Below are 18758 nucleotides of genomic sequence, written 5' to 3'. Positions count from 1 at the left end.
GTTTAGAAATTTCTTTTAAGCATGCTTTAATAATAGCACTGGATATGCCATCCCATCCAGATGAAATTTTTTTCTTTAGCATGTATATTGCCCTGCGAACCTCCTGCTCATTCACTTCCACAAATTCAAATTCGGTACACTGGGTGAGATGGCACCGGATCTCTATCTGTGAATCTGTAATATGCGTTGATTGTTCACCAGAAATGTAGTAGTTATTAAAAATATTACATGTAGTATCTGGGTTTTTTATAATGTTGCCGTCATGTCTTATACTGAGTGGTTCCATGTTCATCTTGTTGGGACCTTTTCGGTACTTGTCAGTCAGCTTCCAAGATGTTTTGCTTATGTTGTCAGACTGTTCTATTGTTTTGCTGTTAATCTGCTTCCTTAGATTGACAATTTCAGTTTTACAAGTTTGCTTGGCCCTATTGTATTTTTCCCTGAAAACCTGCATAGTAGTAGATTTATAAAGCTGGTTGAGATCATGTACTTGCTGCCTGAGCCTAATCAGATTTGTTGGAAGTTTTAGTCTAGGATTACTTCCATTTTGACAGTGTCTAACTACCTTCTGGACTTCTCTGACTGGACAACTACATTCATAATGATGCAATAGGGTTGAGTAGAATTCATTCCATTTCTCATCCGACCCTTTTACCTGGTACACAGAATACCATTTCTCATTCGCTAGTTTGTCTTGAAGAGCGTTAATATTTGAGGTATTCAGCATTCGTTTCTGTAGCACAATTTTTGTTATTTTAGGCACAACTGAATTTTTGTATTCTATCACTTGACAGAAGTGGTCAGAATAAAGGAAATCTAAGTTACTGTAATTTACCTTATCTATAACATCTTTGTTGGTTATAGCATAATCTATCCTAGCAGATACAGTTGCTCCTGGAAATAACTGGTCCACACCAAATTAACATGAAGCTACTCTATTGTTTGGGCATATAAAATAACATATTAAACACCATTTTGTTTTTGATGAAACCACAGGCCCTGGGTGTTATATGGAAAGCTTGATGGGTAGTCTATACAGGGTGTTTGTTTTAACTTGAGACAACTAAATATCTCAAAAGACAATGTGTTGTACAAAAGAAAAGTATTTTCAAATGGGAACCCCCACTTTTACACTTAAGAACTGATGCGCTTGATTCTGCATTTCATTTATAAAGTAAATGTAAACATTTATGTCATAGTGGTTGATATTTATGCTCAGAATTTAGTTTAGTGTTGCAAATTTGATTGTACAGTACAATACGGCTATCAATTTCAAAATATGGTTAGACACTACATTTAGTGTGATCCAAGAACGGTTGCAATAGTTTTTCGTTCCCATCAGGATGCTTGATTTTGGTTGAGTCCCTTATCCTCTCACTATTGCGCTATGTGATGTCTCCTTGCCTTTCACCATGAAAGTGTTTGATTTTTGTGAATATCCACAGTGGGTGCACCTGTCGCTATCATGTCACGAACATTTAACCTTATTACAATGGTTGTAGTTTGTATTACACTAGTAGCCACATAGCAGTCAGCACGAAAGTTATGGCAATAGGGTGAAAACACACACCGAATTCAGCCACCCTGATGGTGGTTTTTTTTATAGTGGCCACCAAAATCCAGCATTTTGATTGTTTGGGGACTCACTGCAATTAACCTCGTACAGAATAGAAAACCGCCTTACCATACAAGAAGCTTATTTGCCAGAAAGGTCAATGTGTAGCTATGTTGTTTGTACTGTACAATCACACTCACAGCATCTGAGGAACCTCTCAACATCAGTATCAACTATTAGAACACAAAGGTTTACATTTACCTCATAAATAAAATGTAGAATCAAATGCGTCAGTTCTTATTTGCAAAAACAGGCATGCTTGGTATTTATCATTTACTGTGCTATCTACCACAAATGGGGAAACAGTGGTTTGGTGAATGATATGTACTTTTTCTTCTGTCTCCGCATTTGTTCACTCTAACTACTCCTTTCGTCATCCCATTGTGGTTTGTACATCTTTCATTTTCTGACCTGTCTATTTTTCACTGTCCCCGTCCCACGTCTGTTACATACAATGTACTTAGCTTTGACTCGTGTGATATTTTAGCAGTGATCTCTGTGTTGCATATTACCCCATCTTCCAAATTTAAGCTCTCAGGTGTTCAAATCTCGTCTGGCGCATTCTCCAGCAATCAGTCTTTCCTTCTCATCCCATCCGACAAGTCTCCTCGTACCCATGGTTCTCGGTGATTTTTCTGTGCTCCATTTGCTTTCCTAAACCTCTCCAGTCCTTTTCCTTTACCCCTCTTCCTTCCCTTCAACCTTTCTACCAAGAGGCAGAGCCACTGTGTCCGAAAGCTTGCATAAGCAAAAACTTTTTTTATGTGTGTGTTCTCCTACCACCATTTGATGAGTACTTTTTTTTATCTTTCCTGTTATGTAGTATGTATTTTTTGGCATAGAATCCGAATATGCAATAAAATGAGAGGTTCCCAATTGAAAATACTAAGTTGACTCCACCCATAAAGGAGGGGTGGTTAGTTTGTGACTAATTGTAGCGTAGAAAGATGCCCCCTTTACTAATATTAAGTTTTCCCCTAGAACGTTTTTTTTAATGTGATGCGACATTTTGGAGATGTTGAATTGTCTCGTGTTAAAACAAACACCCTGTATATGCTACTACCCCCCCCCCCCCCCCTCACACACACACACACACACACACACACACACACACACACACACACACACACACACACCTCAAAGATTGCAGAAATGCATGTGATGACACATGGGAAAAAAATACCCGGTGCACTGAAATGTATGAGTGCTAAAAATTATTTTCTAATTAGGGGCCAAATATTTCAGAAGAGTTATTTGTTGGGACCAAAGGTTTTTGAAGATTTATTTGTTGTGAATGTCTTTCACACAGTAGTATTTTTCTTGTGTAAATCATGTCTTCACCATCCTACCCTTTCCTTTTTCATGTTACATAATCAGTTGAGTTAGAGAAGCAGGGAGGCAGTAACGGTAGAATGAAGCTTTGATCCAGGCTGGAAAGTGTGTGTGTGTGTGTGTGTGTGTGTGTGTGTGTGTGTGTGTGTGTGTGTGTAAGTAAGTTAAAATTGGCAGTAATGGTATCCAGTCCCAGTGCACTGTTCTATTCATTCAGCAAGACTTATAATAAAACACTCTCAGCTTATGATTGTTGGATTTAGTCTGGAAACAAGTTATAGGCTGTATAAAAGGAGGGGGGGGGGGGGGGGCGTGCGAGAGAGAGAGAGAGAGAGAGAGAGAGAGATGCTAGAAACAGAAGTGTAAAGAAGTGAGAAGTGTAATTGAGAAGGAGGTGGCAAGGTAGGAGAATTAATTAGCAATACTGCAGCTAGTAGTTTCAGTAACATAAAATGGTATATACAGCTGAATTGTGCTAATCAAGCTTGAATACTGTCAAATTGCAACTGTTTCATGAGTACCTGTGATTGTTGTCGTCTTTGATGGATTTGACATCATTGCTTTTTTTTAAATTATTATTTCTTTTTAATTTCAGATGCTTACCATTCATTTGGGGCAAGATGAAAATGACTGCTTTTCGGCATGGGTTTCAGCGAGAGAAGCAGGGCTTGCACCAAATGACACAGTTGATCAAAAAGGTAATTTGGATAGAACAACGAGAGGGCTTTACAGACTGGCCAACTTGGATTTTCTTCAGGGTTATGGGACCCTCATACATATAGGAATCTCAGTGTGCGGAAACAGACGTCCTGAAGCAGTGCAATGCAACTCTCAGAATCACTCAGAATAATCAACTTTGAAGTTTCTCATGTGCTATTCAGTGCAAACCATTTCTGTTTTTGCCACCAAATGGCCCTAACCTTAACCATATCATCACTGGTTTGATTCACACTTGGAGGCAGATTTTTTACTTTTGTTTGAATTCAGCATTTATTAATAAATCAAATTGCTAATCAACAAATATTGTGAATCACAATTTTTTTATGAACACATCTGTTATTTTTAACTATTATTCATGTGAAAAATTGAGTATTATTAATTAATTAAAATTTGGTACAAAAATGGGAAACAGCAAGTAGAAATTAAAATACATTTTTGTGTCTAGAGCTTATGAAACTACAAGCATTTTATTAAAAACACAAATATATTTTAAAAATATATTTAATTTACCATGAATATGCATTTTTCATGTAACTGCTAACTAAAAATGATATTTAGATTAAATATTGGTTAACATTGATATTTGTTCGTTAATGCATCAATTTGATAATAAATGTGATTTCAAATAAGAGTTAAAACATATTTGTGGCAGGAATCAAACTAGTAATATTGTGGTTATGAGACCAGATGCTATTTATTTGGCTACAGGCAATGCTGTCAAATTTCTTGAATTGTTTTATGCTTAACAGCAGTTGGAATAGTCAAATTTTTAAGCTTGCTCTAATTTTTGAGAATTGCATTGTGCTGGTTTAGGAAGTTGCTGTCCTGGTGCCAAGTTTCAAATGCAATAAAAAGACAGAAAACCAAATGGGATAGGTCTGTAAGGTCCTTGTAGATATTATAAAGAGGAGAGGAAGTTTTATTATTTTGTAAGGAATTATGGAGTAAATAACCAGCAGGTGATGCTGACAGTCACTTGGCTGTATTTGTCTCCTGTAACAGCATTGATATTTTGTATAGTTGTAAAAGGAAATGTCATAAAATGGTAATACAATTTTAAATAAAATTAGCAACCTGCCCCAGCTTCACATGAGGAGCACTACTAATCTGACATAGAGCTAATTTTGTTCACTGGCCACTGCGTAGATTTATGATTAAAACACAGAGAACAACTTTAGGTAACTGAACATTATCGCTTTCATACAGATTCAACAATTTGAGTAGCACATGCCAGGAAAGTTCTCAGGAGGCACAAGTGTTCTGTGTTTCATATTTAATTGGCATTTGTAGTGTCATCTTGTGGCAAGATGAGAGTTGTGAGCTGTTGCGCTACCCATTCCAACTGACCGCAGCACCAGTTCAGCAAAATCCCCTTCTCTGCTGCGTAACTGCTGAACTTGTACAGTGTTGGCTGCCTGACTGCGAGCCACGGCCAGTTGCCAACAGCGCTACTGCAGTGCCAGTCCAGCATGGGCTACATCTGTGTGAGCTTTTCCCACATTTCCCTTCACACTTTTAAATGTAAACTCTATACAAAAATCTATTCCTTGTAGCTTAATACCTGATACGTCCTGCAGCACAAGACGTTTCAGATGTTGGCAGTAGCTCCCACTGGCCTCCTGGTAACAGAAACTCAGATCGTCATGGTACTGAAGTTCGCCAACCTGCCACTTATCTCCTGCTAGATGACAATAACATCATTTTCATAGTAGTGGGCTGGGGGCAGTCTTTAATTCATCATAAAAGGTAGATCACATAGGTGTCCTTGTAGCAGTTCCTCATGTCAGCCTGTTGTTGCAGTCAGATGGCCTTATGTCTATCTCTTGTTCACTACTAGGCATCACTCATAATGTTTTCATAGTGGTGGGGTTCTTTAATTCACCATAATTCAGCCAGTTTGAACAGAATATTTATAAATTACATGCACAAATCTTTCTTGTGAATCAGTCTTATCTGTTAGGGAAATCCGTATTACATTCCCTACAGTAGTTCCTGAGATTATCGTGAAGGCATAGTCAGAAACCAGAGTTGGGAACTTTAATTTCAATGTGTGTAGGTAGAAGATAGATGGTGTTCAGAGGGAAACTGAGGAAAACTATTTTTCATTCCCTTTCATATAGATACTGATAGCAGTACTCAATGATTATTTTCATTATGGGCAACTTCCAAACAAACTGATGAAGTACAGTGTATAATGTAACCACATTTACTTGTGCAAATGTGCCATCTGTAGCTGAGCTTAGGTCAAATCTGGTTGAAAAGTGGTTGTCTAAAATAGGCTTTTTTAAATGATGGGGTCCACACCAGGTTTGCAGTCCAAACACTTTAATTGCATTTTGTTGTTGGATAACATGCTGCTCTCTGCCGTATAACTAGGTTGTTCGAGTGCATTAACCTAACACTGAAGTGTCTAAACACAATTACTTATGTGTGACAAGTAAACTGTTAACATAGTCTCTGAATGAAGTTCTCCAATCACTGTTCTTAAAATCTAGCAGTCATATTTATAAAACAGACGACATGCAAAGCAGGTAACTATTGGAAGTAATGCTGTTCATATTCCAATGCTATTGTCACTATCAGCAGAAGGCATTATTGCAGGTCAACACAGTTCGTGAAATTAATTACCAGTTCACAGACAGTCATTAAAAAAACAATCACAGTATAAACTCTTGGCACCTTCTATGACTTGTGGTTTGTGCTAACTCGTCTGCATACATTGTGTAGTAATTTTGATCACAGGCCTAGCTCGTATCACAACCTTCCGCAGACTGACTAAAATAGCTTCCAAAATTTTCCTTTTATAAGTTTGTAATAACTTTACTTAGATTCTGCTATTGTTACTTGCTGTACTTTTGAATTATCTGTTTATAAGACACCGTACAATGTTCTTCCAGTGAACTATGGCAATTTACTTCTGCAAGCTTTATTAGAACATTGGTGGAGACCACTGCAAGTTGATGAAGATGCAGAGTGTCACCCTGATCAAGCTGGAGGTGGCCAGAGTCAGGGTGGCAATGAGTACTTTTCTGTGCCAGGACATACACCAGTTATCTTCAGGTAAGGAGATGATTTTCATCTACCAAGGAAGGTAGCAGCAATTTGAAAATCTTTCAATGTACTAATCATTACAATTTTGCAGTGAAGTAGGTGGTCGAACGCTTTATCGTTTGTTAGTACGTGATGCTGGAGGGGAAACTGAAGGAGTTTTACTCAATGAGACAGTACCGCCATGGGTGAATGATATTGTTGTTGAGAAAAACTTGCCAAAATTTATTAAAATACCATTCTACCTTCTGCCCCATGCCACATCAGGAGTAAAAAGTCTAAAAAAGTAAGTATTCTGTAATAAAATTTAAAAAATCTTAGTGACATGTAACTCATAATGGGAACGAGATAAAATAATCATCTATATACACTGAATTTTAAGTTTGGGCTGTAGGGTGTATCAAAGAAACAGTCTCCATCTCTTCAATTCATATAAGTTAATTTTGTCAAATTTTTAGGATTAAATATTCATAGAAATAGGCATCTTGTCAATGGTAAAAGTGACAGTCATTAAAGAAAATGACATGGCTTCTTCCAAGAATGGTCGTGCTTCTGGTGGGATAGAATACCTAAGCAGTAGGGGGTAATTTGTTGACACATGGAACAGGACTTTCCTCTGATTCTTTCACACACATTTGATCCACAGACCAAAGGGTTGAGATAAAGGGTGGCACACATGTATTTCTTCAGATTTTGACAGAATACTTCACTGGTATTTACAGTAAGGACATATAGCATTATATTTCTCATTTCAGAAAGCAATGAGAGCCTGACATTAATTTTATATAGTAGTTTGTTCAAAGTGGTTGCTACGTAATAATGATAAGTGCTGCTTTGAAGCCATTTTGTAGCCATGTGGAGCAATAAGGGGGCCATAAGCGAAAACATGAAGAAAATCTGTTTGGGTGCAAGGTGAGGCAGGCATTTTGTATCTGCAAAAATCTTTTTACACATTATGCATTTTGGTAGAAGGAGCCACTCATTATTACAAATATAGCATCTGTGGGAGATAAACCTCTGGAGAAGGGAGTGCCTGTACCTAGTGGGCCATTATCACATGTGGCTAGACTGCATTGATGATCCTCTTCAAGAGCTGATGGTACCAACCATGTCTTGTGGTTTTGTTGACCAGGCTTCCATGATTGCATTATCACCTGTCAGTATATAGAAAGACTTGCAAAAACAACTGAAATTAAGATCTTTGAGCAATTTGACATTTAATTTAGTTAAGTAGGGTTGTGAGTAATAGTTGGAACTTTACCTCTTGAGTTGTGGTGATATCCTAGTATCCATTACCCCTCACCAGTCTTTGAATATGGTTCAGGGTGTCATTTTTCACAGGGACCTGATCCTTCAAACTGACGACTAACTCCAGTGGAATCTGGTATGGCAGCGCATTTATTTTGTGCTAGCCAGCTATTCTATCTTATTCCAATTTTAACAATATTGTAATTGCAGTTTTACAGTTTTCTCAAGCTTGCGTGTATGTGCATGTGTGTATGTACATGAACTGATTTCTGTCTTTTTCTGTTTTTAATAGTCATGTGTGTTACTGAAATTAAAGCTATTTCACAGTTGATTTCCTTCCTTTCTGTTAATAGGCAAAGTTTATATCAGTACCAGTTCACTTTGCAATAGCCAAATGGTATGAGCTACCAGTTTCATAGACATGCAAATTTTCTTCTTTGTTACATTTCCTTGAACAACCAGACCATAACCACCACTAACAAGAAACCCCCTCCCCAGGGGGCTTATGCCTATTTCATGAGTTTATGAGTGGTGCAGATAGAACCCTGAGCTATTGCGGCCCTTTATTCCATTCCAGGCTGCAATCCCTTCCCTACACTCCTCCGTCCCAGTCCTCCCTCTTGCTCCTCCGTCCCCTTCTTCCCCTCTGTGTGTTTTCCACGCTTACGTCAGCCCGGCTACCCTCCTGGTTTCTGGTTTTCTGTCCAGTTTTTGTTCTTCTTGCTTTTTTTCACTTTTCCTCTTCGACATTTTTAGTTTCCCTTTGGGGTTTGACCTCCCCTTTTAGATTTTCTCTCTGTAGTGTGAGCCAACTGGAGAATAACTCCTTAATTATTGTCTTTGGCTCATAGCCTTACCCCATTTTCCGTCATTTCTTCGACACTTGTCCTTCAACACTATATAGCTAGCACGGTAGTCAGTCTGTGCAGTCAGGTCATTATATACCCACTTGATTGAGCCCCCTGACAACAGAGCTGCTACCTCCTCTTGTATGCCTAAACTCCCGGCAGTGGCCTCACTGGCATAAAGCGCTTGCTGTGGCTGTGTGGTGTTCACCGGGAGAGCACTTGATCAGAGTGGGGGTTCTTTTACAGCAATATCCTTAATTGGGAATGGATGCCTTTTAGTGCTGCTTCTTGTAACCCTGCTGCCTTCCCTTTCCTGGCTATCTCCTGGGAGGAGGGCAAGGACTGCCAGCTAATGGTGAAATCTTTTCCTTGCTACCTGATGTGCACAAGGACACACAGGAATACTTTCACTGTCACCAAGTCATAATTTTTTTTGTAGAAACTATCAACGACATGATTGGTGAAGTGTATTCTGTAAGATGTAGCCAAGTCCACTGTTGATCAAAACTACTGCTGCCAAATTTGTTGCCCTTCGTTCTCGTGACCTTGTGGTGATATCCTAGTGTCCATTACCTCTCAGCAGTCTTTGAATATGGCTTAGGGTGTCATTTTTCGTAGGGACCTCATCCTTCAAACTGATGAGGAACTCCAGAGGAATCTGGCATGACAGCAGATTTTGTTCAGCATGTGCAGAAAAGCCACAAGGACAATTGCATTGATACCGCCACCTTTATTCTGACATTTGAAGGGACTACCCTCCTGGGGAAGGTCAAGGTTATGGTATATCAGTGTGATGTGAAGCCATACATCCTGCCACCCTTGAGGTGTTTCTGGTGTATTTGTTTTGAGCACACATCTTACAGATATGCAATGACCCTTTGTGCAGTGAATGTAGACTCCGTGAGCGGAGCTCCTTTGTTCCACTGCCCATGTGCGTTACGTGTCACACCCATTGCTCCCCATGGTCATCATATTACCCAGTTTAAAAGAAGAAATCGTTCATCCTACACAGAGGCTCATCAGAAATATGACTGTCTTCACCCTGTATATGACATCTACATTTGCCTGTGTTACGTCCCCTTTTCCCATCCTCCCTTCTCCTTATCCCAGTCCCATCTCCCTCTTGTCTCCCCTCCCTTTGCAGTTGCCACACCACTCCTGTTACCCAGCCACCGGCATATCACTCCCTGGTGTCCCCCTGCTGTTCCGCTGTAAGAATAGGCCTGAGGTATTCCTGCCTGTTGTAAGAGGCGACTAAAAGGAGTCCCTCCCCCTGAAGGGGGTAGTTTGCGCCTGCGCCCGGAGACGGATGGTTCAACAGCTTACATTTGTGGTCATTTTGGTTTTTCGTTTATTCTGGTTTCTTCCTTCTCTTGTTTGTTTCCTTTCTTTGTCCTTCTCTGTCTCTCACTGTCTTCCTTACTTTTTACCTTGCCTTCTTGTCCACCCTATGGTCTCCACCTTGGAGACAGTCTGTCCTTTCTCTCCCTCTCTCCCCTTTTTTTTCCCCCTATCCTTCTTCCCTCCTCGTGTGTGCCTGAAGGCCGACCCACGCGTTCGCACGTGTAGCCGGTGCCGGGGTAAAGCGTAATTCCCCGCCCTGGATAGACAAGTAGGGCCCGTGCGTACCCCCTGGTAAAGGCCAGGCTCGGGGAGGAGTGATTCCCCAAGCTGACACCTTCCGACCATGCTGATTGGTCCCTCCGTCCGTTTCTCGGGAGGTGTAAACATTCACCTAAGGCAGGAGCGCCCTCTGAGAGGGTCCCCACAAGGAAGGAGCGTGCCATCAGAGACTCTGGCAATCGTAAGGGATTCATCCACAATGGATTTCTATTCTTCTTCTCTCTTGACTTCTGCCCAAAAACAGAAACTTGAACAGCCACCAGTGACAAAAGTACTACCGCCTGCCCCAAAGTTCCTAATAGTTTCTAGATTTGAGGACAGAAAGGATTTTTCATCTGTCAACCCTTTCGTTATTCAGAAGGGCGTAGATGCCATAGCCGTTCCTGTAAAGTCTTGTACCGGAATGCATAACGGTATCTTGTTGTTGGAAACTGAGAGCACCTTTCAGGCACAAAAATTCCTTCGGGCCACACTCCTGTACACGTTCCCTGTCCGGGTAGAGGCTCACCGCACTTTGAATTTGTCGCATGGTGTGGTATCTACTAGATCACTCGACGGATTGACTGATGAGGAGATTCAGTTTTTCCTCGCTGAGCAGGGCGTTACAGCTGTCCATAGGGTCATGAAAAAGGTCGACAATGACCTTGTACCGACTCGGACACTTTTCTTGACCTTTGATAGAGTCGTGCATCAAAGCAGGCTATGAGGTTATTTCTGTTTGCCCCTATGTCCCGACACCTATGCACTGCTATCAGTGTCAGCTTTTTAACCACACCCGCCAGTCTTATTCTAATGTGGCTAAATGCGTCACTTGTGGCAGGGACGCCCATGAGGGTGACTGTCCACCTCAGTCTCCTCATTGCATGAACTTTCCAGATGACCATGCGGCGTCCTCTCACGACTGTCCCCTCTACAAGGATGAATGCTGTATACAGGAAATTTGGGTCAAAGAGAAAGTGTCCAACTCGGCTGCTCGCAAGCTTTTTGCTAGTAGTACACCCACGCTGCTCCCAGCAGGGAAATACAGTATTGTCCTCGCCTCTCCTCGGCCTACCTGGGAGGTATCGAAGCAGACATGCGATCTGACCTTTAGCGCTGCGGTCGTCTGTTCAGCCATTGCTAAGGTCGCCCAGTCAACGTCTCCTCTTCCTCCCGTCACCCCTGAGACACAAGCACCTTCATCAGCTTCTGCCAAGACTAAGACCCAGAAGTCAGATGCACGAGCCTTCAAAAAGGAACCGTCCCATGAAGACTTCTTACGAACCCCGAACTCCCAGCCATCGACCAGTACTTCGAGTAAATGACCTTCCAAGAAGGCAGGCTTGTAGAAGAAAAGTTCTCCTTCTCCGCCATGGCGTGTTTCTTCTCCTGCGCCACCCAGCGGTTGCCGCCCCAGGCCGTCTCCCGTTTCGCCTGGCCGCACCGTTGGTAGCCGAACATCTGGCCATTCACCGGCGGAAGAAGCTCCCCCTCCCGACCATTTTAAAATGGTGGCCGACGAACATATTGAAAAAATGGACGATGACTCTCCGCTTATTGATAGCGGCAGCAGTGCTCGCTTGAAGCCAGGCCCTCAGCGGGCTTCAAGGTGACCCCTTCTTGCTTCTTGTTTTACTTTTTCTTCTCACGATGGCACTTCTTCTTTGGAATATTCACGGCATTTTCTCCAACCGATAGGACTTAAAGTAGCTGCTAAGCTTGCACTGTCCACTCGTTGTAGCTCTCCAGGAAACGAAGCTACACCCATGCGATCGTATTGACTTGGCACACTATACCTCTGTGCGTTTTGACCTACCCCCTGTAGCATGTATTCCGGCTCATGGAGGGGTTATGTTGCTGGTCTGGGATGATATCTACTACGATCCCACACCAATTGCACACCGATCTGCAGGCAGTTGCTGTCCAACTTACTCTCCCCACTTTCACATTTTCCATTTGTACTGTTTACACTCCATCGTTGTCTGCCATTACTAGGGCAGACATAATGCAAATTATTGCTCAGCTACCTGCACCATTTTTGTTGACTGGAGACTTCAGTGCTAACCATCCCCTTTGGGGCTCTCCAGCATCCTGCCCGAGAGGCTGCCTGATAGCAGATCTTTGCAACCACCTCAATCTTGTCTACCTCAATACTGGTGCCCCTACTTTTCTTTCGGACACAACTCGCACCTATTCCCATTTAGACCTCTCTATATGTACTACCCAACTTGCATGTCGGTTTGAGTGGTATGCTCTTTCTGATAATATTCGAGCGAACACTTCCCTTGTGTTATCCATCTCCGTGCTCAACTACTTCGAATGTCTCCGAAGCAGACTGGGGGCTCTTCTCTTCCAGGGTGACATTTCAGGATCAAAACTTCGCAAACTCTGATAGTCAGGTCACACACCTCATGGAAGTCATTCTCATTGCTGCTGAATATTCCATACCTCATACTACTTCTTTTCCACATCGCGTACCAGTCCCCTGGTGGACAGCAGCATGTAGAGATGCTATACGTGCTCGTCGACATGCTTTACGCACCTTTAAACGCCAGCCTAAGATGGTGAATTGTATTAATTATAAACGATTACATGCGCAGTGTCGTCGTGTTATTAAAGAAAGCAAGAAAGCTAGCTGGGCTGCTTTCACAAGCTCCTTCAACAGTTTTACTCCTTCTTCTGTTGTCTGGGGTCGCCTGCGCCGGCTATTTGGCACTAAGGTCCACTCACCATTTTCTGGCTTGGCGGTCGCGAATGATGTCCTTGTGGCCCCTGAGGATGTCTCCAATGCCCTTGGCCGATTTTTCGCAGAGGTTTCGAGCTCCGCTCATTACCACCCTGCCTTCCTCCCCCGAAAACGGGCAGAGGGGGCAAGGCCACGTAACTTCTGCTCCTCGAATCATGAAAGTTAGAATGCCTCATTCACCATGCGGGAACTAAAAAGTGCTCTTGCCCAGTCGCAGCCCTCTGCTTCGGGGCCTGATTCTATTCACATTCAGATGCTGAAGAACCTTGCTCCTGTGGGTAAAGGTTTTCTTCTTTGTACTTATAATTGCATCTGGATTGAGGGTCATGTTCCCACATGCTGGTGCTAAGCCATGGAAGGACAATCACTTGCCTTCCAGTTATCGACCCATTTCCCTTACCAGCTGTGTCTGTAAGGTGATGGAACGAATGGTTAACTCTCATTTGGTTTGGCTGCTCGAATCTCGTCGCCTACTTACCAATGTACAATGTGGATTTTGTAGGTGCCGCTCTGCTGTCGACCATCTGGTTACCTTGTCAACCTTCATTATGTATAACTTCTTGCAGAAGTGCCAGACAGTAGCTGTGTTCTTTGATTTGAAGAAGGCTTGCAACACCTATGGAGGGGGGGGGGGGGGGGGGGGGGCATTCTCTGTACCATGCGTACATGGGGCCTTCACAGTCACCTCCCTCTTTTTATTGGTGCATTTTTAATGGATCGCAAATTCAGGTTACGTGTGGGTTCTGTTCTGTCCGACGCCTTTCGCCAGGAGAATGGGGTGCCACAGTACTCAGTTTTGAGCATCGCTCTCTTGCCATAGTCAATCCAATAATGGATTGCCTCCCAGCTGATGTATCAGGCTCCCTTTTTGTAGACGATTTTACCGTCTACTGCAGAGCGCAGCATACATGTCTCCTGGAGCATTGTCTCCAGCGTTGTCTTGACCATCTTTACTGCTGTAGTGTCGCCAGTGGCTTCCGTTTTTCTGCCGAGAAGACGGTCTGTATTAACTTCTGGTGCTACAAAGAGTTTCTCCCACCGTCCTTACATCTCAGTCTCGTTGCTCTCCCATTCGTGGAGACAACAAAATTTTTAGGTCTTACATTTGACAGGAAACTTGGCTGCCCATTGTGCCCGTTCCCTCAATGTCCGTGTTCTCAGCGGTACGTCGTGGGGAGCGGATCGAACCGTCCTACTTCGCTTATATCGCTCGATAGTCCACTCAAAGCTGGATTATGGGAGCTTTGTATATTCCTCTGCATGGCTGTCCATCTTACGCTGCCACAACTCTATACAACATCGGAGATTATGTCTTGCGATCAGTGCGTTCTGTACTAGTCCCGTCGAGAGTCTTCATGCTGAAGCCAGTGAATTGCCACTAACCTACCCACATGGCATACTGCTTTGTCGGTATGCCTGTTGGCATGCCCTAACACCTGTCTTATCGTTTGACGAGTCTCTCGACCATCAATACGGGTTGTATGTATCTGCCCTGCTACCCCCTGGAGTTCGCTTTCGTCGCCTTCTTCAGCAACTTGATTTTCCACTCTCTGCAACCTTTAGACTGGGCAAGAGCCAAATGCCACCTTGGCTCCAGGCTGAGGTTCGCGTTCACCTTGACCTCAGCACGCTCCCAAAGGAGGTTATCCCAGCTTCGGTATACCGCTCATGGTTTGTCGAACTTCGTTTGAAGTTCATTAATACGATCATCATTTATACAGATGGCTCTAAGACCAATGACGGTGTCGGGTGTTATTTTCTTGTCGGGGCACGCAGTTTCAAATACCGGCTCCATGGCCATTGTTCGGTCCTCACAGCTGAGCTATTTGCCCTCTATCAGGCTGTTCTTTACATCCGTCGCCACCGACATTCTGCTTATGTCATCTGCTCTGATTCCCAGAGCCTCAGTGATCCGTATCCGGTTCACCCTTTTATGCACCGGATCCAATGCTCTCTACAGCAGCTGGTGGACGACGGTTCTCTGGTTACCTTTATGTGGGTTCCTGGTCATGTCGGTATCCCTGGGAACGAAGTTGCAGATGCCGCAGCCAAGCCTGCGGTCCTCCAGCCTTGGACAGCTTCTTGTCGTGTGCCTTCATCTGATTTTAGCAGGGTCATTTGTCAGCACATTTTATCGCTGTGGCATGCTGATTGGTGTACACTTATTGAAAACAAGCTTCGGGCCTTGAAACCTTTCCTCACGGCTTGGACTACCTCTTCACGCCCATCTGGTGTCTCCCAGACCTGCTGCCTCGCTTTGGCCACATGGCCCACAGTCCATGCTCTCCTTCCATTTCAGATCTTGGTGAGGCCTTCTCTTTCCCCTGGCTCTGCCCTCCTCAACCTGTGAAGGAGGAGGGGAAGAAGAAGAAGCAAGGTAAGTCCTGGGACAAAGCCCCTTCAGTCTCAATTCCCCCCTCATGACCTGAGTCTGACTTCTTGTTTATGGATGTCGTCTCATCCTAGTTAGTGATGGGTGGTGACCCAGCGGGATCACCAGGTTTGAATCATTCACCTTCTGTTTGGATGCCTGTTCTGTGCTTATTCAATGGAATTGTAACTGATACCGCTATCACCTTCCATAGTTGCAATCCTTTATTTCCTTTTGCTCTGCAGCTTGTGTCATTCTACAGGAATCTAATTTTACTGATGGTCGCTCACCATCGTTTCGTGGGCTCCATGCTTTCTGTTGAAACTAGGTAGGCCCTTCTAAGGCTTCCAGTGACATTTGCATGTTGGTCCATATGGACATGGTTAGTACATTTACTCTCCAACAACCACATCATAAGTCTTTGCTGTTTGGCTTGGAGTCTGCAATCATGATTTGTGATCTTTAGCTCTCTCCTGACAGGCCACCTAGACCTGCTGCTCTAACTGCTCTCCTTCAGCAACCCCTCTACCCCATGTCCCCTTCTTTCTTTCTCCTTGGGGAATAGCCCATCACCTCTTGTGGGGCAGCACTTTTTCATCTAGTCGGGATTTCCTTGTAGACCAGTTTCTTATGGACTATGATCTATGCCTTCTTAATCATGGTTGCCATACCCATTTTAGTGCTTTTTATGGCATTTTCTCTGCTATTGATCTTCTGCTCTAGTTCCCTTCATTACACTGGTTGCAGCCCAATGACCTTTGCAACAGTGACCTCTTCCTGTTGATTCTCTCTTTCCATTCCCGCCTGCCGATGGCCAGGTTACCCCACTGGGCTTTCCATCACACTGATGGCATCTATATGCCTCCCAGGTTGTGTTTACCCCTTCTTTGTCAGATTGTACTGATGAAGATGTCGATGACGAGTCCAGTAAGATTATTTGCACTATCGAGTTTCCTGTCCGCTGCTTGACAAGCCCCTTTTGCCACCAGTCAGTTGTGTGGTGAAGCATGGCCATTGCCATCACCATCCGTGATTGCTGGCGAGCCTTGCAATACCTTAGTGGCACTTGCCCTCCACTCGACTTAGTATCTTTAAACACTTTCATCCCAAAGCCTGTTACTTAATCAAAAAGAGTAGGCGGGAAGTTGGAAACCCTTTCTCTTCTCCCTAGGTTATTTTGTCCCTTCATTACAGGTGTGGAGTGTAGCCCACATCCGTAATGAAGGGACCAAAGAACATAGGGAGGAGCTACACTCCACACCGTCCCAGGTTGCCAACAGTTGTCTTTCATCCCAGGCCTAACGCTACTGGATGGCCTTAGTACAGATCTGACATCTGCCGACACATCGATGTCGGCCTTCAATCCAGACACCCTACTCCACCGGAAACAGTGGACCAAAGCTTCCCACTTACATATTACCTTTTGTCAGGAGGAATCCTACAATGAACCCTTCACTGAATGGGAGCTGCTTCAGGTCCTTGGCTCTTCCCATGATACAGACCCTGGTCCTGATTCCATCCATAACCAGTTGCTTCAACACCTCACTCCTCCACAATGACAATATCTCCTCCAGGCGTTAAACTGTATATAACTCCTAGGTGTTTTCCCTTCTCAATGGCGGACAATATTGAAGTTTCTCTCCTTATGCCCAGTAAGGATTTGTTGGCCCTCAGTGATCACCAGTGGATCAGTCTCACCAATTTCCTCTGCAAGTTGTTTGAATGGATGGTGGCTCTTCGGCTTTGTTGGTTCCTTGAATCTCGAGACTTTTTTCTCCTTATCAGTGCAGCTTTTGGGAGAAACAGTCTCCGATCGATCGAACGAAGGCTTTTGACTGTAAGTTCGAAAACCTCTTGTCGACCCCTATTCAATAGTCTGGGAATTTTGACATTGCCCTCACAGTATATATTTTCTTTAATGTCGTTTATTGTTAGCAATATTAGCTTATTCCCAAGAGTTAGCAGCTTTCACTCAGTTAATACTAGGCAGAAATCAAATCTGCATGTGGAATGCACTTCCTTGACTCTTGTGCAGAAAGGAGTGCAGTATTCTGCTGCATCCATTTTCAGTAAGCTACCACAAGAACTCAAAAATCTTAGCAGTAGCCCAAACACTTTTAAGTCTAAACTAAAGAGTTTCCTCATGGCTCACTCCTTCTATTCTGTTGAGTAGCTCCTGGAAGAGCTAAAAAATTAAGCAAATTCCAGTGTTACATTCTTGATTTTCTTTATTTAAATTAACGACTTGTCGCCTGAATATGTTTCTTATATTTCATTTTATCTGTTTCTACAATCGTGTTATAATTTCATGTATTGACGCGTTCCATGACCATGGAGACTTCTCCATAATGTGGTCCCACGGAACAATAAATAAATAATGTACCTGTTAGTGGTTCACGAATTATGTTTGCTAGTTTTGATTTACCTACCTATCATAATATTTAAAAATTTGAAAATATTGATGTTTCAGTGAAAAAACAAATGACAGAATAATTTATTTATGGTGTCAAATTTATTTTGCACTGCAAAATATACATTTTTTTGGGTGGTAATTGTTATACAAATATTTAAAACGTTAATTATTCTTGCACCATGGACAAAATAAGGTTGATGAAGATTTAAATGAAAGTAATAGAATAACAATTGCAATAATATAAACGAAAGAAAAGAAGGAATTAAATTTGAGAAAACAGCTAAAACTAGTTAAAATCATATGGTCAAAAATTGAAAATGAGAAAGAATAAAAGGAAGAAAAATTGTAAGCAAGTAAAGTTAACAGAGTGATTAAAATCATGCAGCAAAAGATTAGAAATGAAAAAATTATATTTGAATCTGTTAACTGAATAAAAGTAAATATTGTGGTCATTTTCATTAAAAAAAAATGCACCCAATAGAATCTAAACCCATGACCCTCTGCATACAGGCCAAATAACTTAACCACTGAGGTACACCATCATTTTGAAATTAATACTGTTTTTGAAGGTATATTGAAATCCAAGAAACTCTTAAATTGTTTTTTGTCAATTGCTCGCAATCGAGAAATGGCTGTAGGGCGTGATACCTGGGACCCTAACCTACATCACCATATAGTTGGTTTCAAAAAGTTTATCACACCCCTAAGGGTCCGCAGCTCGTGGTCTAGTGGTTAGTGTTGCTGCCTCTGGATCTCGTGATCCTAGGTTCAGTTCCTGGCTTGGTTGGGGATTTTCTCTGCCTGGGACTGGGTGT

The 18758-nt window shown here is 42.7% G+C and overlaps 1 protein-coding gene across 1 annotated transcript in view; it reads left to right on the top strand.

Annotated features, from left to right (window-relative positions):
* Positions 1–18758, top strand: part of LOC126281400 (WD repeat-containing protein 48) — a 156719-nt gene that overhangs the window by 125090 nt on the left and 12871 nt on the right. Inside the window, exons 9-11 of the mRNA XM_049980333.1 lie at positions 3543–3645; positions 6565–6727; positions 6810–7001. Of these exons, the coding sequence (XP_049836290.1) occupies positions 3543–3645; positions 6565–6727; positions 6810–7001 (458 nt within the window). The remainder of the gene's footprint in view (positions 1–3542; positions 3646–6564; positions 6728–6809; positions 7002–18758) is intronic.

This window comes from Schistocerca gregaria, chromosome 7, assembly GCF_023897955.1.
Source record: "Schistocerca gregaria isolate iqSchGreg1 chromosome 7, iqSchGreg1.2, whole genome shotgun sequence".
NCBI lineage: Eukaryota > Metazoa > Arthropoda > Insecta > Orthoptera > Acrididae > Schistocerca > Schistocerca gregaria.
The sequence above is the reverse complement of the archived record's forward strand: the minus strand, read 5'-3'. Positions and strand labels throughout refer to the sequence as shown.